The sequence below is a fragment of the Notechis scutatus genome, chromosome 3, assembly GCF_049901735.1.
Source record: "Notechis scutatus isolate UNSWTSFEM ecotype Mainland chromosome 3, rNotScu1.2, whole genome shotgun sequence".
Taxonomy (NCBI): domain Eukaryota; kingdom Metazoa; phylum Chordata; class Lepidosauria; order Squamata; family Elapidae; genus Notechis; species Notechis scutatus.
In genome coordinates, this window is record NC_142011.1 from 19,479,016 (window position 1) to 19,501,570 (window position 22,555).

Genomic DNA, 22,555 nt, shown 5'->3' on the forward strand with positions numbered 1-22,555 from the left:
ACTCAATGGTGTCCTCAACTAATCTTTACAAAGTACCTGAATTGGTGCATTCTCTTAATCAAAAGATATTGCATAATCCCAAAATAAATGCATACAGATTTGCTTCAGATACTCTCACCTCTTCCTAAGATTTTTTTTTCAGGATCACATCATAAAACTAATCTGAACCCGAAAGCAGTGACATTGCCTAATATCAAATACTAATATTGATTAAATATTGTTTCCTTTCAATTGCTGATATGGTGAAATCATTGTAAGTTCAGATCGCACAGATTCAGAAGAACATCGGAACAAAGGCTTAACTGGCTGAGCATAATATCCCATTCCAGATCTCTAGCTGGTCATGAGAATCATACTATCTCTGCAATTGGAGACATTTAACCATCAGGAGGACAAGACATTGATTGCTGTATTGTTCACAGATTGCTCCCCTTTGAAGCTTTCCTATTTGACATTTATCATTCCTCTTTGTGATATCAAATTGCAAAGCTTAACTGTGTTATCCTATATCCCAGTTAAACCCATCTGGATATCAGCTACCAAAATTCTCAGCAGTAACCTGTCTAAGCTGGAATTCTGGAGTTGAATTCAATGAGAACTGAAGAAGCTTCTTGGATGAGAAGCGAAACGTCTTCAAAGAAAAACAAGAAAGTCCAGTTGCCTCTTGGGGGGAAAAAAAAACACCTTTGGGACACCCATGACCTGGATGACTGAGGATCTCCATAAATGGTTCTGGAGAGATTGAAGGACATTCATATCATATATTGGGAAAGGGTTCATTATATGAAGTCCTTTCCGTTTTCTGACTTGACTTTCCAATCCTTCAGCTTAATGGCTGCATAAGATTACAGAAGAAAAACTCCTTAGGAACTTTCTCCACCCATCATTCTGAGATGATTTTAGTTTAGCTACGTCATGTTTTCAGTTTTATGCTCCAGTTCGTCCCCTGTGACATTTCAGGATACACAGCTCAACATTTCAGAATGTCAGAGAAATGCTGAAAATATACCCAGCAAAATCTTCTTTATAATGGCTTCACCATGTCGAACCCTGTGCAGTGCCTGGATCCCTCCATCCTTAAATAACATTACAGCCACTTCGATTCTTAGAGAATGAAAATGCCCACATGATTTCTCTCTGTGTTTGTGTATTTTACATTCTTTTAGGCAAAAAAAGATGTTCAACAGACAGCAAATACCAAGGTGAGTAATAATGCAGACAATTCTGAATTTTCCACTTGTGTACAGTATTTCTACAGTTTTCGATCAGCCACATTGATGTCTACATTATTTTCATAACCTATCTCCTGTAATCCTCTAATTAATAAAGATGAATGTGTGGGGGTGCTGGAATGAAAGATGCCAGTATACAATGTTTTTCTGAGCTTCTTTTGTCTTCTCCTGTAGCCAAATGTGTTTTTCCATTGATGGTCTTTGAAGTTCATCTTCTCTGGAACAATTTTTTTATTTACTTTGTTTCTAGCCAACCGAACAGCCTGTCCCTGTTGTCCCTGTTACAAAACCGGAAACAAGTGTGCCTCCAACTCAGGAAAGTCCAGCAGTGAAGCCAATTGTGAAACCTCCAGAAGTTCCAGTACCACCACCAGCCCCAACAGTTGTGGTTGTTACCAATGAAGCTCCCAAGGAGATAACCAAGGAAAGATCTTCTTCTACTCCCACACCCCTAAGTAAATTCTTTTGGAAAAAGGTATGTTTGGATTCTAGAGTCACTCACTTGGAAGTTTCAATTATTATTGGTAGTGCATTTATTTGCAACCATAAGGTTTTTGGAAAAACCTGTATAAAATTACAACAATCTATATCAATTCAATTCAACCCACCACCACCACCCCTAAAATTAACAGTACTGTCAACATCTACATCTGTATCTTTTTTGTAGCCACTACAAACACAACTCATTTTGGTATAGGTTCATCTACCTCAGTCAGCAGAAAATAGCTTTTCTCTTCTACAGTATGCTGAACTGATTTAGTTGAGTTAACAAAGGCAGAATAAATGTAGCTTTGGATTTCTGATATAATCTACAATGTAATAATTGGATTGGAGATCTTCCACCTATAAATGATCACAAATATATAAACTGTGTGCAATTGGTAATCCCTTATACAGAATATGTCAACCAAATAGGCTGTTGGCATTATCTGAAAACAAAGTTCTGTGATAGAGTTTGTAAATAAGATGATATAAGAAAAATTAAATTGATTAGTAGTAGTAGTAGTAGTAGTAGTAGTAGTAGTAGTAGTAGTAGTTGTTGTTGTTGTTGTTGTTGTTGTATTCCTATTTAATTTCTCAACTGATGTTTGGTTAGTTTCCATGAGTTGCTGGGAATATTTTTTTTCCAACTACATTTTTCTTAAACAAAGATGCATTTTCAAGAAAGATAATACATGTTTTTTATGCAATTCCAGCCAGGTAGCCATCATGTTTCCAGGAGTTACCTAAGCAGATTGCTCATGTATTATTCCCACTGTGGTTCAGTGTGATGGCAGATTGGATAATGAGGAAACACTGGGTTTGACATAAATTCAGTGTAGCTTGGAAGAGTTGTATCACAAATGCAACACACCCCATTTGCTATTGTTCTCTTAGAGCAGAGGTTCCCAACTGGGGATACAAGATGATATTCCGGGGGGTACAAAAACTTGATTTTAGAAATTTCAGAATTATAGTGTATATGTATAATTATATGCTTATAATTATTTATTTTTAGGGGGTGCGAGATTATATCAGAAACGTTCTAGGTTTGCGAGTATAGAAAAGGTTGGGAACCCCTGTCTTAGCGGAATCAACTAATCAATCAGAATAGAGCTGGAAGGGTCCTTGTGGTCTTCTAGTCCAGTCCCCTGCTCAAGCAGGAGATCCTATCAGAAATGAAGTCACAGAGATCTCTGAGATCCTGGTCATCTCCTTGCATGATTGATGGAAAAATGAGAACATCTAACGAAGATGCCATCAGCAGCCACATCTAAGAATAAAGTCTAGCAATCATGCTTTTGCTAGTCTAGACATGCCTGTAACATGGATACATCATGACTGCCTAGGTGATATCTGGAAATGTGAGGGCTATTTGGCTGGAATCTGCATAAAAAATGGAGCAAAATATCTGGACCTAGAGGCTGAAGTTCAGCAATTGCACTCTAATGTCACAAATCCGCAGCATCTATTAAAGATGCAACTTCTAAGCAGAGGTGGTATTCAGCCGGTTCGGACCGTTTCTGACATACCGGGAGAGGAAATTTTGAGTAGTTCGGAGAACCGGCAAATACCACCTCTGGCTGGCCCCACCCCCTGCCCTTTCCTGTCCTATATTCCCTTGTTTTTTTGCTCAGCTGATTCGCGCGGCAGAGTGGATTGCTGCACCTCAGCTGAGTTAAAAAAACAACAACAACACAGCTCACCAGTGCTGACACAGAGGGTGTTTTTTTTTTTTTAAACAAGTTTTATTAATTTTTTTCAAAACACACAAGTCGTCATTATCCATTACATATTTAAACCTTTTTCCATTATAAATTTAACAAGTCAGATAAACTATAATTCTGTTTTAAACCATTTCCATATAAACATACAAAAACCTCTTATCCATTTTCTCTTTCTTTCTCTTTACTCTTATTCCATTTTATTATTATTATTTCATCTATTTCTTTCTGACTTAGTTACCATTATTCTCATTCTATATTTCTGCAAGGTTTCATTAATTCTCCCCCAAAAAAAACATATATACACAACACACAAAACATAAAAAGATCTTTTTGGAAAGTAACTTGGACCCAGGTATTTCTTTCTTCATGGACTTCAACTGTATTCATACTCATCTTACATATCATTACTTATTTTATTTACCATTCTAAATCTTCTATATTAACTTCTCCCCATATTTCACTCTTTTTAATTCTATCTTAATTAATCATCTTAATTTGAGTCATTATATTTGTATCTTTTGTCCATTCTTTATTGTACCTTTGTCTCATTCCTTATAAAAAAAAAAAAATTTCTCCTGAAATCACTAATCAGAGTATGATGCCTTTCTATCTCCCGACTAAATTAATCAAATTAATCTTTAGAATACCCAATCCGATTTTGCTTGGTACATTCTAACTGAATAATACATCCAAAATAATTAAATACATAGTTAAACAATAGATCTAAATATTAAAAACAAATACTATAATGAAAATTTTATAATAACATCAATCCCATAATCTTATTAAACTCTTTAATTAAAGCTCAATATTCTAAATCTCCCTCATATTATATTTTAAAACCAATCATTATTAACATTTCAACATTTTAATCTCTTATCAACTCTTAAGCCATTTAAGTTTTCTATTTCTAATACAATACTACCATATCATCTTATGTACCTTGCAAAATCTCTTTGAAGAAATTATACTTATCCTTTATCCCTAAAAAAATTCCTTTTTCCCATTTAATTTCAAAACTTTGTAGCTTTTCTCCACCTTTTCCCTTTCTTTCTTCTCCCAACAAACCTTTCTACCCCCTTCTTCTAGCCTCTGCCTTACTGGCTTCCCTTCTCTGTCATATTCCTCTTCCCTTTTGTTTACCATCCTTATATTGATTTTGCACCTTGTTTTTCCCTTTCTTAAATGTTTTTTTAAATCTTAAGTCCTTTATTTCTCTTCTCTTCCCTCTTCCTTCCCTCTTGGTCGAGTTCTGAGATTTATTAAAGATGGTTTCCTCTCCTTCTTCTTCTTCTGCTGTCTTCATCTGCTGCAATGTTTGTTGATAGTTAATAAGCGCCATTTCTAAAAAAGGAAGGCTTCTTTCAAACCAGCTTTACCATTTTTTTTGCTTGCTCATAATCTTTTCTCAGTTCCTCAATAGAAGGAGCCATTATAAATCTTTTCTTTTCTTTTCTCTTACAACAGTCAGAATATTCCAAAGGAAAAATAAAACAATCCCAAAGTTATCAGTCAGTCCAAACCAAGACAGAGTTCCCACTCTCTCCTCCTAGGGTAGTATCAATCAGAAAAAAAGAAAGTCCAAATCTGTTTCTTAAAATCTTATTGCAATATATTTTAGTCTTTCAATCCTTAAGGCATCTCCTCCAACAAAGTCTTAGCATACAAATATTTTTTTAGTCCTCTCTTTTCCCACTCATCGCTTAAAGCCAGTTTTCACCTAAAAAAAAAATAGATTTCTTAATATTCACTTTTTATTCCGTAGAAAAGAGGGTAAGCTATCCTTTCAGCACCATTAAACTGCCGCTTTTTTCCTCTTCTCGAAGGTATCATTCAGAAAGTCATACTTTTCAGGAATTTTGTTAAATATGTCTTAGAGTCCTAGGAGCCAAGAAAAACTTTCTCCTTTCAAGCACTTTCTCCACTTCCTCCTGCGCATTCTTACCCGGCTGCCAGCTTCTTTGTGGCGGCATTACGGACCGCCGCTGCACCGTCCTGGGAAAAGGGGTTCTGCCGGCCGGGGAGGGGTCTGCAAAACCCCAAACCCTTCTCCGGATCCCCCTACCTTCAGCTGCCCCTGCAGTGGCAGCTAGCTCCGTGCCCGTCTGGGTCGGAGCCCCAAAAACGACTAGCGCGGCAGGGATCGTGCAGCCGCAAATCCTGCCGCTCGCGAAGCCGACAAACCGGAAGTGTCCACAGAGGGTGGTTTTTGAGTGTGAAGCATGCTCTCATAGAACCAGTAGGGGAAAAAATGTGGAATTCCACCATTGCTTCTAAGCCATGGACATCATAACACCAATATTTGTGCCCCATCCTGCCAGTACTACATCTCACAATGAATGGATTTCAAGTCAAGCATGAACTCAAAGCAAATGATTTCCTGAATATCTCTTGTTTTCTTTTATCAACAAAGGTCCCTCCCAGGATATAGCTGTATCACTGGTAACATTAAACCCGCTGAGTGAACATTACAAGACAGGAAAAAAATAAATGCAATATTCTCAAGAGAATCCCATATACTATTTTATTTTTAAAAAATAAATCATGACTGCTGTTCTGACCCAGGCTTCGTCAAATATTATTAAACACAAACTTCTGTTAAAAGCAAAACCTATTTTAATGCAATGCTGGGAATTACTTCCATTCACAGCCAGAACTAGATTGAAACAGTTCCCCCAAGATAAGCACATGCCTATCAGTGCTGTGGAATGCTCCCAAAAACAGAAGTATCCAAATTAATTATAACAGTATCAAAAAAAACAACAACGACCAGAATACACAGGGCTTCAAAAAGGGCTCGGAATCTATTGAACTGCTTTGCTTCCTGCAAAGCTTTCATCGTTGAGGTCTGACTTTTATCCCTTATGGGAGGGGCACTCACCTCCCAGCCTTACTCCCGAGTTGCCCCTTCTGCTTCAGCTGCTCTTGCCTTCTAGCAGCTCTGCACACATGCGCACTTGGAACAGGCTCCCCTCCTCTGCTTCGCTGCTGCCAGACTCCGAAGGCTCCGAAGGTGGTCCTGGCCCCATCCCTGCATCAGACGCAGGACCCTTATCCAAGTTCTCTACAGACTCTCTGACTGGTTCCCTTTCTTCCTCACTGTCCGATACCACTGCCGTCTGCACTGGCTGCCGGCGAAGCACAACAGAAGCTTTCTGCTTTACAGAGCATGTGTTCAGTTTTGGGGAAAACTTAAAAATTTCTAAATGGTGTACGGATGGAGTTACTGTGAGAAATATTAGAATTATAGCTGCTGAAGTGAAAGTGTGAGAGAGAAGCTGGTTATTTTTTTAAAAAATTAAACATTTGCTTTCAGTGGGATCATATTTTAATATGATAATATGTTTTTATTATTATCCATGTATAAGCATTTGATATAATCTTGGATCGTAATTGACATTGCGGTTTCTTCTGTCATCGGTTGGTATTACAGGATTATTACAGTGCACTGCATATAAAAGAATAAAAACAGACTTTAGCAACAGACACCGTGATAACATAATGAGAATTATCATGAGTTAATTATAATGAGTGATAAGTGTTCCGGTTTTCTTTAAAATTTAATAAATTATATTTTTAATTAAATTAATTCTGCTTCTATTAACTGCCACTTTTCTCAACCAGTTTAATTAGGACTATTTCTAATTTTTTAATTAACAAAATTACCAGCTAAATTACTGTTGATAACTCTTAAACGAAAAGGTGGAAGAAATCATAGAATCTAGCACTGATGACATTACTTAGTTTGGGTAATGAAATGTCTGCAAGAAAACAGCCAAGTTCAGAAAACATCAAGGACCCCACATTTCAATTCTGGGCTATAAATATGCTCCTTTATTGGTAACACCATTACTTCATACACACTCACAGGTACTTAAATTAATCCCTAATGTGGAATGCACAATATAGTATAGCCTCTAGGGTATAACATTGTCAAATTCATGGTAACATTTATAAAACTAATGAAAGCGAAAAGAGAAATCTGATATCAGAGCACTAATTTTGGCAGTAGCCAGCATTTTTCACAATGTCGCCTTCTCCTCTTCCTTCTTTTCTCATCTCCTCCTTCTTCTCTCACTATGGAGTCTTAGTCTACTTTTATACTATTTAATCTTTATTCTTATTGAACATTCTGCCTTGCTTCTCAAATTCATTTATACTTCTCCAGGTGTCTTAAAACTTTTAACATCATATAAAAGTAATGCTAATCAATAAAGCAGAACTTTATTGTAAAGCATAATTTAGAACAGTTCCTGAATCTGAATCTTATTTGCAATAACATTTAATTTATTTTTTTATTTTTTTTTATTTGATTTGTCAGTTGCCTACAAGATAATAGGTATAAGTATAAACATGAGTATGAATACAGGAAATAGCTACGAATAAATGGGGACAACAGGACAGGGATGGTAGGCACAATTGTGCACTTATGCATGCCCTTTCAGACCTCTTAGGAATGGGGTGAGGTTAATAGTGGATAGTTTGTGGTTAAAGGAGTGGGGGTTAGAGGATGTAACAACAGAGTCAGGTAGTGCATTCCAGGCATTGACCATTCTGTTGCTGAAGTTGTACTTTCTGCAATCAAGTTTGGAGCAGTTTACATAGAGTTTGTATCTGTTGTGTTATGTTACACTAAATTTCAGTCTGAAGAGGTGTGTATGTGAAGCATGGGGTCCAGTTTATTTATTTTTTAATGGAAAAAAATCAGTAACTCCTTGAATATAAAAAATATCCAGAGAAAATAACTTGCTGAATCTTATGATATAATCATAAGGACAAGTGGCTGCCTGCAAAACCCTCTGATTCCATTCTAAGAGTTTTCTCCTAATTAAATTTAAAATATGACTTCTGGATTGCAGGCAAAAGAATGTGCTCAATGCTATGCAGTCCTTAGTGCCAAAGAAATGTTTCTGACCACTGTTAATTAGCATAAAGACATTATTACTGGTGTATCTATTTTACTTTCTTCACTAAGTCCTAAGTGCCTGATTGGATCAGGGATTCTGAAATTAGTAGCTTTGATTTTTGAGAGGTGTGTGAGCCTTGGGATAAATTAATTTGCTTCCTCTTGAAGCAGAACACCAAGTTTGCTTCTTCAGCCTTTCTTCAGCCTCACTGAGAGAAGGTCTTCTGAATCTCATCTTGACTGATCTAAATGTCTTGGATGAATTCACCCATCCTTGATAGTGCTTCTTTTGAATCATTGCAGACTCCCACAGATGACATAGAGGTGATAAACACTGAGAGAATTGAAGCATCTCCAGAAGTCCCAGTGAAAGATGAAAGAAGGAGCCAGGAAGTTGCAGAAACCAAGTCCAAAGGAGAAGAGAGACCTACCAAAACAAATTTGAGAAAATTCTTTAAACTGGTAAGACTGATGTTCCTGATTTTGTATGTCAGCTGTATTACAATCATTGAGCAGTCAGACAGTTTAAAGTTTAATTAATAGTAAATATGATGGGACAGCTAATTAAAACATTTTTGTAACAGCCCTATGTTGAGTTGAGTTCATCAGGATGGATGGATGGATGGATGGATGATCATTTTTACCAGACCAACAGTGAACCCATATTTGGGCCTCCATTCCACAAAATATGTGGCTAGTAAGGAATATAAAAGGAATGTTAAAAGTTGCCCATAAGTCCGCCTCACATTATATTTATATAGTTCATCTATAACATTTTATGATAGGCAGGATTTTAATGACTCTCCAGCAGTTAAAGATATGCTCCTGAGTAAAGGGCTTTTTCCTATTGAATTCCACTTCTCTTGAGTTCCACCTTCATACTACAAAAGGGTTCAGGGTGGAAAGTGGGAATCAACAGCTCCTCTACTAGCAATGGCTATTATCTAAATATACCACAGCTACTTGAGTGGAAGTCCATCAAGCATCAGACCAAGCAACCATTTATTCAAAAGGAGGAAAGAACACCTCAAATGTAAACCTTTGAGAATATATAAAAGTCCTGGGCATTTTTTTCCACTACATGGATAACCATTTACCACATGAATTCTTTCATATACAGTAAAGATTCTAATCTAACCATGTCACCCCTGAGACTTTCCTGCCGTTCAAGTTGGGAAGTCAACTAAGAGTGAAGAGTCTCTAGTTCTATGATCTACTAACAAGTCCTAGTCTAAACCCTGACACACTGAAACAAATCATTTCTGGGAGAGCAATTGATAGATTGTATAAAAAAGGCATTAAAAGGTATGACAAATGATGTGGTAGACCATATATTTATTCTAAATGGATATTGAGGGGACACACCCAAGTTTGGCTAGAGGTTCCTTAGAGGACATTCCTATGAGAAAAGAAATCACATGCTTTTCTATTTGCCATTGTGTTCTTAAGTCCTGAAACAGGAAGACTCAGCTAAACTCCTGTGTACAATCATTTATAATCATAGTAGGAAGAAATTCATGACACCCTTTGTTATTTTAGTCAGTCAGGAGTGACACAGGGGTAACTCCTCCTGAAATAAATGGGCCAGCATCTGATCACCAAGTAAGTGGATGGATCATTTAGTTTTCCTTCGGTGATGGTTCAACTGAACTCTTCTCGGGTTTAATGAGAACATACATGATTCTTTTATATATTTGATATACAACTTTATGTATTTCCTCCTGTCTTTGTTTCCCAATACTTTTGGCACTGAAAGTGGCACTGTTGGTTTAAATTCTTCTATAAACCATTCAACTCAGTTCAAAACTGAAGCTAAAATGAAGAAAAATGGCATTGTTATAATAAGTTCTCAAAGGCTGGATCAACTGGTCAGAATATTTCTGTGTAATACAAAAGTTTAACAGTTTAGGACAGTGTTTTTCTGGTGAAACTGGTCTACCAGGGCAACCTGGTCTACCCAAATATGGGATGGAGCATACTGCTTCCACTTTCGCCTTTCAGCCCCAATCCAGGAGCCTTCGCAGGCAGTTGCTTTCATGACAAACACTTTTTTTGTGTTTAATTTATATTTCACCGACAAAGAAATAAAGGGAGACTAGTATAGATCTATTTCAAGCCAGTCTGGATAGCTGATGAGAGCTAAATAGCTTGAAATAGATCTATACCAATCTCCCTTTATTTCTTTGTCAGTGAAATATAAATTCAACAGTTTAGGCTGTGTTTCACAATCTTGGCAACTTTGTGTGGATTGGATTTCAATTACCAGAATTCCCCAGCCAACATGCATAACACTGGTTGAGCAATAGCCTTGTCATTATTATAGAAAAGATGAAGCATTTCCATCCTCCTCTACCTCATATTCCTCAGAAGTGTTGGGTGGGTTGTGACTCCTAGTATTTTCAGCCCAGTTAAGGAAGGTTGTTCAGGCTAGAGAACATGTTTCAGCCTTATAAAATTTAAGAACTATTCATTGATATGCCTATGAACTATTTATATAAACTCCAGAGACCACTTTGGTGAAACAGCTGACTGTCAGTAGAATATGTAGTTGCAGCATTTAAAGACACAGACATGGGAAAACTGGCTTTTCAGATAAAACATACAATAGGATAATTTTAGGCCAATTTATTTCAGATCGATTTAATACTTCTTTTAGCTTCAGAAATTGCGACTGTTTTGAAAGTAGAGACTGCAGACCAGAGCATGGAACCTAAGTTAATTAAATGTAGAATCTTTAAAAACAAAGCTGTCATTTGATGCCTTTTGCATCATTTTTGTTTTGCAGTCTTTAGCACATGTTTGGTTACTACTCTACTTTCACTCAATGAGCCAGTTTAAAAGAATGTGTTGTTTTGTGTGTTTAGTTAGTTCCTTATTCCAGACTTCCAACTACAAAAGGCGATGGATGAATATTAAATTCTTTGTACTTTGTAATTTGAAACTGCAGCCATATCAACAGTGCCATTTTGTACCTTACTCTTTATCTGTACTGTATCCTGCTCTTTTCCTTTGTCTGAAACACACTCTCTTGTACTTGTGATGTCTTTGCAAAAACAATAAAGTAAATGAAACAACATCAATTTTTCTCAATTTGTGGTTCTATGCAGAATTTTACAGGCTCATTTGACTAAAATTAGGAAAGTTCCATCTAACTCCCTATACAGTTTAGGTATAATGTTTCTAGCTTTACCTCTTAAGTTCTCCCAGAGGGGCAGTTCTTAGCTCTTCCAATCAAAAATTTTAATTAATTTATTTATTTATCAAATTTAGGTACCACTCTCAGAGTGACTCTGTGCAGTGTGTAAACAGTAATTTTTTCCCTGCCTGAATATTGTGAATCCCTTCCCCCAACAAAGAAAATAATAAATTCTGGGGTGGGAAAATACAGGAATATATATTTCTTCTTACATCATAATAATAATTATAAAATCAAGGCAGGATTATTTTGACTTTTTTCTTTCTCACATTTCTTTCCATCTTTGGACTGTGTGGTCTCTTTTCCAGATCCCACCTAAATGGCTAACTCTTTCTTCCTTCCTTCTGTGTCTCTTTCCAAAGATCATCTCTGGATTCCTTTATGTCTAATGATCTTGATAGATTATATTCTATCAAACCTTGTGTTGAGTTTTGAAATCACAGAGACAAATACCAACCCTACCATATTAGAGATAATATGCTTTGATTACTCTGGATACCTTCCTTGCCACTGGCTTTATTGGTTGGAGCATGTGTATGTTAAAATCCTATCATCTGGAGGCCACGAAGTTGCCTGCCTACCCTTGTTGTAAAGGGTGATACAAGTTGGCAGGGAGGAATGCTGACATGGCATATGCCAGTGCCAGAAGTGTTATCTGCTCCTAGCTCTTTGCCAAACAAATTTCCACTTTTTCATCCTTTTAAAAAAAAAATCTAGAAATAGGGAAAGGGAGAGATATTGTAGAAACCCTGTGATGACATTTTATTCACATAAACACAGGATGAAGAAAATCAGATTATGGCAGATTATGCTTGCTGTACAGTTTTTGCCCTGTGCCATGGATCTCATCAGGGTATGGTTTTAAAAAAAATGTCAAGAAACTTATTCTGATAGCATAGTTGTTTTTTATGATATGAAAAATAGTATAAATATTTGGAGCTGCTGCCAAAATCACCACTACCCTTAGGAAGGGAGGAAAGAAGAAAAGGAGGGAGGGAGCAAGCGAGCGAGCAAGGGAGGGAGAACCAAAATAATATAAATAGGTATTTGGTTTCTGATTTCTCCATTCTTTATGTTCCAACTGATTTACAGTTTTTATTAATATATACTTGCTTAAATTGTCTGATACCTTGACTTTTTAAAATGTACTGTATGGACAATCATGAATCAACCCTACAACTGGCATTTAGTCCTGCATGTTGGGTGTAAGATTGCATCCAAAGGTCTCCTGAGCAAACAAATCATTCCCCATTTGGGCTTTCATTTTGCAAAGCAAGCTGCCCCCCCCCCCTTTTTTTTTTTCTTTTAAACTCACCGACCAAGTAACCCTGTTTGAAACTGCTCTAGACCCTGGACTTCACGGACAGACCTTTGACCCAGGCTGAGAATCGAGACTCTGCAAGCAAAGGGAGCCGCAAGAATTCAACAGACAACCTGAACAAGTCACAAGAGATTCCCCAGAAAACCAAGGATCCAGAAGAGTCAAGACAAGAAGAAGCAGCTGAGACAGACTCCCTTCAGAATGGAGAGGATGCAGCACAACAAAGTCCTCTCAAGCGAATGGAGAAGCGACAAACCTTTGGAGGGTTTTTCAAAGGCCTTGTAGGTTATCTTCATCTTCCCTTAGCAATCCCTGCTTAGGCAGCACTTCTGGAAGAAAACTTTCTTGGGGAGAGGAGAATAGCTCCTGCACCTTCATTCTTTTCCCAAGCAGGAACGGGAGACTAATAATCTGAAAGGAAGGGGCACCAGGCTGGAGGGAGATCTGGCCCTTCCAAGATTACCAAAAGCAGAGCTATAAAAGCAAATTCTTTATTCTGGATTGCTTTGGCAATCAGATGTAGTGGAATCCTTGGCCAGCCTGGTGCCCTCTAATTCTATTGGGACCAGCTCCCCAAATTCCCTACTAGCATATCTGAAAACTGACAGGGATTCTGGGAGTTGAGGTCTAAGTACATCTAGAGAGTGCTAGATTGTGAAGTAGTTACTCTGCAATTGAAAAATGGATCGATGTGGATTTTTATTCAATAAGTGGTTTTCCATCTGGGCTATGGTTAAGCTATCAGATAAATCAACTTAATTGCCTAATTTTTCTTTTTTAGGCCCAGAAATCTCTTTCCAAAGTCATGCCTTGAATTAAAGAACTATATATCTTTCTTCACAGAGCACATTGGGGTTTAAATTGAAGGCTAAGTTTAGTGCTTTGTATTGAATTAATATATTATTCATCATCATTTCTTTCCTCATTGGATATCATTGCATTTGAAACTGAATAGGGGGGGGGAATGTTTTTTAACTTTAACTTTTGTAGGATTCTTATGGTCAGCTACAAAATAGAGAATCTGATAATCAAGATGGACAATACTATAGTGTGGAAATAGACTATCATGATCAATTTCCATAGTGGTTTTATTTATATATCCCTATGTATGAGGTAACTCCCAAAAAACAGATTGTTAGTAATCAGTTAAATGTGTTGTGTTGTACACATCGACTGAATCCCTTTCTATCACCAGAAGATTTTTTATTATTGTTCCTGGAATTTCTGCTGCAGCAAACAACATTCCCTGAGTTGTGACTCAACTGCACATTGTAGAATTTGGGTTCAACACTTTCATCCTATTTTTATCTGCTCCTCTTTTCTTACGTATGTCTTTCAGACTGAGTCCTCGAGCCAAGCTCTGTGCATTTATATATTTATTTCAAATAGCAGGCCCAAGAGGACATTAAAAGGAGAATTACACTAAAATCATTCTCAATGAATTTTGTCCAATGTCCTGACAGATGGGAAACTTGCAAATAACATGTAAAGCATCCCAGAACCCTTTGGAAGCTATTAGTAATCCATGTTTTATTTCATTTTTCCTTACAAAAGTTAAGTGAAAATTTATTATTATTTTTAAGTAGGATCAAAATAGTAATGAGCTAGAACCACGGAAGCTCCTCCAAGCCAACCTCTTCCTGTATCTCTGCATATGCAAAGCACATAGGAAAGAGAGAAAAAATAAGGCAGGATAAATTTGTTTTGATGAATAATGTGATATGATTGAGCAAAGATTCTGAGTTGCTTCCACAATCAAGAAATGTATTACATGTTAGTGTTTTAAATATGATAGAAGAAATTATATACACAAACGCAGAAACAGTGCAGGAAATATAATTAGTGACAGAATATTGTCTTTTAAAATGTTCCCAATCCTTATGCATGCTTAATTAAAGCCAACTCTTAAAAATCCAAAGATTTTAAATGATTTTTCTTTATGGGGGGTGTTATGTTGTGATGCACATTAAAAAAAACTGCTGGATCTTTGATTGTATTATAATGGCTGCCATCTTGATTTGTTCTGTCTATCACAGACAATTTAAAAAGGTTCACTGGTCTGAGTGACAAGCTTCATAATTTTTGTTTCTTCTCACTCAGAACAAAATAAATTACAGTAAAACATCATGCAAATGTGTGAATCATGACGGCAATATTGTTGTAGGTTGCATCTTTTTCTCACATGGAATTTGCCTCATATTGGCAGTAAGTTTGTTTGTACAGTAAAATGTGCACACAATTCTGGATGCAGACTCCTCCATCATATGGATTAAGAAAACAGCCCACTAAAGAGAGAAATAAATAAAAAACATAATTTCTTGAGCATCAGCAATGTTGACATTTTTCTCTCCCTTTTCTCCAGAGTCCCAAACGGATGTCAGATGCTGGGGTACAAACAGATCCGGTGTCTATTGTGTCTATCGTGAAACCTAAATAATTAACAACTGGAAGTCTCTGAAGAATCACTGAATCACCTTTACTTTTCTTCCTTTCAGGACAAAAAGAAAAAAAAGAAATGATTGGTATTGTTTATTTCCCCCCATCCCTCCTTCCCTTCTTTTCATGGCAGACTAAGCAAACTAAGTCCTAAGGGCTGATATACAAATCCAAGGTTATTCCAAGTAAGATGTTTTGTGGACTGTCTGTTTCCACTATCATTCACCCACGGTTTCTCCCACTGCCTTGCCCACTCTCACTGCAGTTCAGTCTGTTGAATCACCACGTATATCTTCTCTCCTGCTGCCATGATACCTTCTATGGGATGACCATAAGGTAGATTTATCTACTCCAGTGTTCTCATTGGTCATGCACTCAAAAAGCCTGCCATCTGATTGGTTTAGCTGCCTGGCATTCCTTTTTCTAACACATAAAATGGACTGTTAGGAGCTGCAGCTAAGATCCAAATTAAACACTATCAAACTTTCTTGTTGCCCTGAATGCACCCACTGGGCTAATATATGCTTTGAGAGACTACCTATTGCAGAACATATTCTCTTAAAAGTTTAAAAATAATAATAAAAAAAAAAAGCTTACAGAGGCACTAAGATTTAAAGGGAATTCAGCATCCAGGATATCTGATATAGATTCATCAAAACCCAAAAGCAGATAGACATTACCAGTATAAGGGAATGGATTAAGATTTGTTTCCTTCTTTTTTCTGAATCTATCCCCCCCCCCCCAAAAAAACCCAAATTAAAAAAAGAACTGGAGAAAGCCTGCCTACAAATTTATATGCATTACGCATTTCTAATATATGTGCATTTCTGTACTAAGTTCATAATGGGTTCCATTTAGACACTGATATTTCCTAGACTTTGCTGCATTTTATGCAATTATCTAGGCATCTTTTTAAGCTACAAATCATGTCACAGGACTGTGCAAAGTGTGTGGTGTGATACAAAAGAAACATCTTTAAATCCACAAAAAATGCATACAGTATGTTTGTATTTTTAAAATTGAAGAAAACGTATTTCCCCTCCATGTGTAACCCAAACTCCATGAAATGTAATTTCCATCCCAATTTTCTTCAAATGTCCTTATTTTAAGAGAGGATCATCTCAAGACATCTGATCGCAGGTCCATTGAGCACTTCAGAGCCAGATAACAGATAAACAGAGCCCTGTTAGATGAGAACAGCAGACAAAGTCTGACTGAACTTTTTGAAAGTAACGGAATTTTATTAAAATACGTAAACTTTCATGAGTGCAAATGTAGCTTGTGAAAGCTTATATCTTTCCACAAAACTGGTTATTCAGAAAAGATGCTATCAGAAACCTCTGGATTGGGGTTTTTTGTTTTTGTTTTTTTGTTACCAGAGACTAGCTCTCTTTCTATAATTAGAGCAGCATATAAGCCCCAGTAAATAAATAAATGTAGTTTCATGATCTCAGGTTATCAAAAATTATTTGCAATTACTCTTGGCTGCAACTGAGTCAATCATTTCAGAACCGATTTGGAGTATGAATGAATTCTGACAATGTCCTCTTACTCAAATTAGAATATCAATCTTGAATCATTTGTCTTAGTTTGCCCAGTTATGCAAAGGACACCATTTGTATTAATATGTTTGCAATTCGTTTCTTTTGCAGTAATTTACAAAACATAAATTCAGTTTCCCTGCTCTGTGAGAACATGGATAATCTGGGGTTAATTTTAATCTTAGATAGGAATATTGTGGGTTATTATAAAACAGTGGTGCTAATGCGGAGATAAATATTCTTATGAGCCTCTCTCAAATTGTAGAAAGTGCGAATGTACTTTCTCAGCGATAGCCTTGGAGAAACTATATACAAAGATGGCTACAACATGTCAACACACATGTTTTAAACCCAAGAAAAGTGGAATATAGTAGAAAGAATCTTAGTTTGGCTCCTTAATTCACTAAAGTCTAACAAAGAGAGAGGAGAAAACTCAGTCAGGCATTCAAAATTCTCTGACTTTGCCCTAGGTCAGTAAATAAAGTTTCAATAAAACTTGTGGAGTTGGCTTCCTGTTCTAACCTGTCTTCAAAGAGCTGACAGTAAACCAACTTCAATCAAACCATGTTAAAGGGAATCAACTGGGTAACATGTACCGGCATTAAAACCTAAAGATACTTAAAGAGAACAAAATGAGATGTTAATTGGCAAGCTAAGAATAGCTTTCATGGATGAGTTAATACAGACAAAAGAGTGTTGTTTACATTGGTCTGACAGCGGCATGGATCACACCACAGACTTAAGGCAAATGATGGTTTGAAAGCATATTTCAAGCCACACTTTCATATCTCCTTTTCTAGGCCACCCTTATTGGTAGTTTTATCAGATAACAATCCACGCTCAGGATAGTCGATAACGAGAGGAGCCATTGTTCAGTATTATGTGGTGTTTGCAAATGCAAGTATGGAGAGCAATTGATCAGAGTATGAAAGCTTTCTAAGGCTGCAGTTATAAAGATAATATAATGTAAGACTCAGTGGACAGTGGGGGTTTATATCTGAGTAGGCTTGTTTAGGGTTGCAGTAGACAATAAGAAAAGGATGAGATTGAAATGCTTATGGTTAGATGTACATTACAGGTAGTCCTCGACTTTCAACCACGACTGAGCCCTACATTTCCGTTGTTAAGTGAGACATTTGTTAAGTGAGTTTTTCCCCATTTTACAACCTTTCTTGCCACCGTTGTTAAGTGAATCGCTGTAGTAGATAAGTTACTAAACTGGTTGTTAAGCGAATCTGGCTTCCCCATTGAGTTTGCTTGTCAGAAGGTTGCAAAAGGTGACCACGTGACCTTGGGACAACGGTTATAAGTATGAACCAGTTGTCAGGCATCTGAATTTTGATCATGTGACCGTGGGGATGCTGCAAAGGTCGTAAATGTGAAAAACGATCATACAGTAAGTCCAGTGGTGGTATGCTACCAGTTAGGCCCGGTTCAGCTGAACCAGTAACAAAAATTTCTACTGGTTTGGCTGAACTGGTAGTAAAAAAAGCCTCTGACGATCAACTGAGAAGAGAAAAAAAGCCGCCGCCGATCAGCTGAGAGGATAAAGAAAAGCACAGGATCAGCCCTTCCAACCGCCCCTGAGCTTTTCTCTTCTTTATCCTCTCAGCTGATTGACGCTGCAGGCCTCAGCTGGTGTGGGGAAAGCCGGGTGCACACGCGCGATCACCAAACTGGCAGTAGAACAGGTAGGATCCCACTGCTGAGTAAGTCATATTTTTTCAATGCCATTGTCACTTTGAACAGTCACTAAATGAACTGTTGTAAGTCTAGGACTACCTGTATAGAATCAGGGGGAAATCCTCTTTAAAGGGTACCATTTTCCAGGGAAAAGGATAAAACAAAACCCCGCAAAAACTTCCATTGCAAGTTGTAAACTAAACTATTTTCAAAACACACCAACGTACAACAGTGGGTTAAAACCAATGGCCCACTGTTGATCCTGAATACCAGGGCTGCATTCATGATTTTTTAAAGGCATTTTTGAAATTGGCTTTCAAGTGATTTCAGGTAGTTCTCAAGTTACAACTACAACTGAGACAGAATTCCCATCATTAAGTGATCTGCTTGTTAAGTGAGTTTCATGCCCGATTTTATGAACTTTTCTGCCATAGTTGTTAAGCCAATCTGGCTTTCCCCATTTGATTTTGCCGGAAGGTTGCAAATGGTGATCATGTGACACTGGGACACTGCACCCATTGTGATTATATGCCAGTTGCTAAGTGTCTGGATTTTGATCATGTGACTGCATTGTCACATGATGGTCATAAGTGCAAGGACTGGTTAAAACTCACTTTTTTTCAGCGTCATTGTAACTGCAAATGGTTGTCAAACAATGGTTGTGAGTCTACCTGTAATTCTATTGAACTTTACAGAATTTCTCACTAATTCTCATCTATTTCTGTCTTCGTGTAATGAAATGCAAGAAGTTTGCTTCTCAAAAGTACATAATTAAAGTATTAACCAGAATCCAACACAAGGGGGCAATATGGAGGCCCTTTTATTACTAACCTAAAGGACATATTTACTTCTGTGTTATTAATATAATTTGTGTATTGTTATTCAGGGGAAGATGAGATTGTTAGGTTTACAATGACATGATTTTTTTAAAAAATGGATTAAAAGAACAAATGCAAATTATAACTGATTTACAAACATTCTGTGGTAGGAACTTTTTATAGCACATCTGTGCTACACATACAAATACATTCTATTCATTATTGTAAAAGTAAGGAACAGTAAGACTAATGTTATAATTTAAACTAGCACCTGAATTTTAAATACTTGTATATTTTGATTTCCTTCTGATTCAATAAACATTATTTAAGAAAACCTATTTGCTCTTAATTGCTTAATTAAAGATTTTAATTAATTCTCTATGGCTGGTGATCCCAATTTTGCAAAACTTGGATACTACATATTGGCGCTTTTTTACTGTTTTCTGAAATGTATTTAAGATCTAAGACCACACATGATGTTTGACACCCAAGGACTCTTTGATATTCACTGGATTTTTGATGACAAAATGACAAACATGAACACAGAAAAGTGTAACCTACATTTCTCCAGCCAAATGATTGGTGTGTGTGTGTATGTGTGAGTGCGCACGCATGCATCTTTCTTTTTCTCCCTCTTGGGTGGCCACCCGATTGGGGCAGATTGCTGTAAATCCATTTCATGAATACATAGCACCTATTAGGTTTAAATTAGTACAGTAAATCATATTTTATATATTTGAACCTCATTGGAAATTGAATATTCAGCAATATACTGAAGCTCATGTTAAGACTATCAATTTTGACTAGTTCAGATTTCTGAACCTTGCATTAAAGAGAAGGGAAGTTTTTGGTTGCCAACATTCAAAGGCTCCCCTTGGACATACATGCTAGACATTTCTGGCTCTAGGGGGCAGTGCTCATCTCCATTACAAAGCCAAAGACCCAGCGTTGCCCAAAGACGTCTCCGTGGTCATGTGGCCAACATGACTAAACGCCGAAGGCACCTGGAACGCTGAAGATATACTATTTTATTGTACCCTAGCTCTCCGGCATACAGGTTTATGTAGTTTTTGAAACTATTCTAGATTGCTTCAGTTTATGTCTTTTAGTAAGCTGCTTCAGTCTACATTGTGGCTGGGTCATTTCCAGGGACTTCTACAATCAAATCCTTTGAGTATATGTGCACATTTGTGTGCTTGAATATATAATTAGGAAAGAAAAAGAAAAGCAGGTTAAGTGAAGGCCTGACTTGGAAATCTCTCTCTTCACACTTTTCACTAAAATGAGACGTGCTTGTTTTACCTTATCATGTAGCATGAACCTAACTCCTCTGGTTTCTAAATCATGGCTTAGAAGTACATGACCTTGGCTATCCCTAACACACCCCTCTCCACACCCACTTTTTTGAGAAAATACACTGCATATAGTTTATTTTCTCATCTGTACATTTGCAAAGAAAACATTTAAACAGAGAATTTGGGAAAACTACAACTCCTCCCTTTCCATGGTATCTCCTTTAGTGACTACAGCTCTTTACAGACTACTCAATTTCAATGCAAAAACAGGAAATCCTGCACCATCTCTTTGGAAGGTGTGTTTTCCCCCTGTAATAAATGCTTGAAATAAGTACCAGATCTGAGAGACAAAATCCACAAATTAGCAACAAAGAGAATCAGAAAAGTCTTGTATAGATCTAAGCACCCTGCAGGCCTGATCCAGCCCAGGGGCCTTGATTTTGACACTCCTGGTATACAGAGTCAGCATATTGCCCCCAACAATCTGAGTCATTTTACTGACCTTGGAAGGATGAAAGGATGGAAGACTGAGTCAACCTTGAGCCAGTCAGGATCAAACTCCTGGCAGTGGGCAGAGTTAGCCTGTAATACTGCATTCTAACCACTGCGCCACCACAGCTTTTATGACACTCTCCAGATAAGGGGTGTCTAACCTTGGAAATTTTAAGACATGACTGGCAGGGGAATTCTGAGAGTTAAAGTCTTAAAGTTGCCAAGGCTGAATCTAGATATATGGTGATCACCACATCCAAAATTTTGGGAATTATGGTCCCATACATTTGAAGTACACCATGTTGAGGAACTAGAAACCAAAAGAACAAGCATGCTGAAATTACTAAATTAGATAAACCTATTTCTCCAAAACTGATTTTCCAGTGAATCATTAAAATGTGTATTTCTGGCTCACCCACGTTTTGATTCACAAGGAAGTGGTGTTCCAGTTACATGCAGCTTAGTCAAAACAGCTGTTCATCCCTATCTTTCTTCATTGCATTTGAAAGATCTCCAAGTCTTCTTCCTTAAAACAAATCTGAAGATATTGTCAGTTTGGTGCCAAGCATTACCAAACATTTACACTAAAAGTGACATATGCAGAAACTCCACATATTTTCCCAGATATTTATTATTTCATCAATACCCAGTGTTTAAAAGTAAGCACTCTTTCTTAACAGAAAAAAAATATTTTAAAAAACCCAGCTTCCAATGTATTTGGATACCTCATTAGGATAATGCCTCAAATTCATTTATTGTCAGATGAAGAATTTTCACCCAGTTCTCTAATATAGCTCTATATAAATTATGTACCCGTATACCCGAACTATTCATTTACGTTAACATCCATAAATCCTATGGATTTTTCCCCTTCATTCTTTAGGATAAAAGTTTGAATAATTGCTCTTATTACTTGATAATAAACAGATGTTAAACTCCAAGTACATTTTGGGAGTCTAAGACATACACTGCTGTTTAAGCAATATCTAATATCATGTATATGCTAGAATAAGCTTGCCCCAAGCATAGGTGGAGTTGCCTTCTGCAAAATCTCAGAATATCTGGCTTGGTTTTTGTTTCTTCTACTGGTATATTCTTTTTACCTCTTAAGCAATTATGCATTGATGTTTTTTTTCCCCTAGTGTTGACAGATCAAATATGTTGTAGGTATTTTCAGGATCTTCCTGTTTTTGTCACTAATTCTATTTTGCCACTAGTTCTATTCTTCATACATATGTGTGGTGTCACACTTGTAGAGAAATGGCTTGGCTGCCATCACAACACTGGTTTTTTTGGGGGGGAAACATTACAGGATTGTTAAGTCTTGTGATTTGGTCTTGTGGTTTATTGGCATCTTTTAGATAACTAACTAGATTTATAGGGAATATTTTAAGGTTTTTTCATGTTTTATTTATTTTAGAAATATTT

The 22,555-nt window shown here is 36.9% G+C and overlaps 1 protein-coding gene across 9 annotated transcripts in view; it reads left to right on the forward strand.

Annotated features, from left to right (window-relative positions):
* BCAS1 (brain enriched myelin associated protein 1) overlaps positions 1-16,034 on the forward strand; it is a 55,621-nt gene extending 39,587 nt beyond the window's left edge. For 4 of the 9 annotated variants that reach the window (XM_026664957.2, XM_087959268.1, XM_087959274.1 and 1 more), the window contains 6 exons: positions 1,167-1,202; positions 1,483-1,707; positions 8,649-8,807; positions 9,885-9,947; positions 12,889-13,143; positions 15,225-16,034. In XM_026664957.2, the coding sequence (XP_026520742.1) occupies positions 1,167-1,202; positions 1,483-1,707; positions 8,649-8,807; positions 9,885-9,947; positions 12,889-13,143; positions 15,225-15,299 (813 nt within the window). In that variant the 3' untranslated portion in view covers positions 15,300-16,034. The remainder of the gene's footprint in view (positions 1-1,166; positions 1,203-1,482; positions 1,708-8,648; positions 8,808-9,884; positions 9,948-12,888; positions 13,144-15,224) is intronic. The other 5 variants (XM_026664960.2, XM_087959271.1, XM_087959270.1 and 2 more) reach the window with 4 other exon arrangements.
* Positions 16,035-22,555: the final 6,521 nt, after the last annotated feature.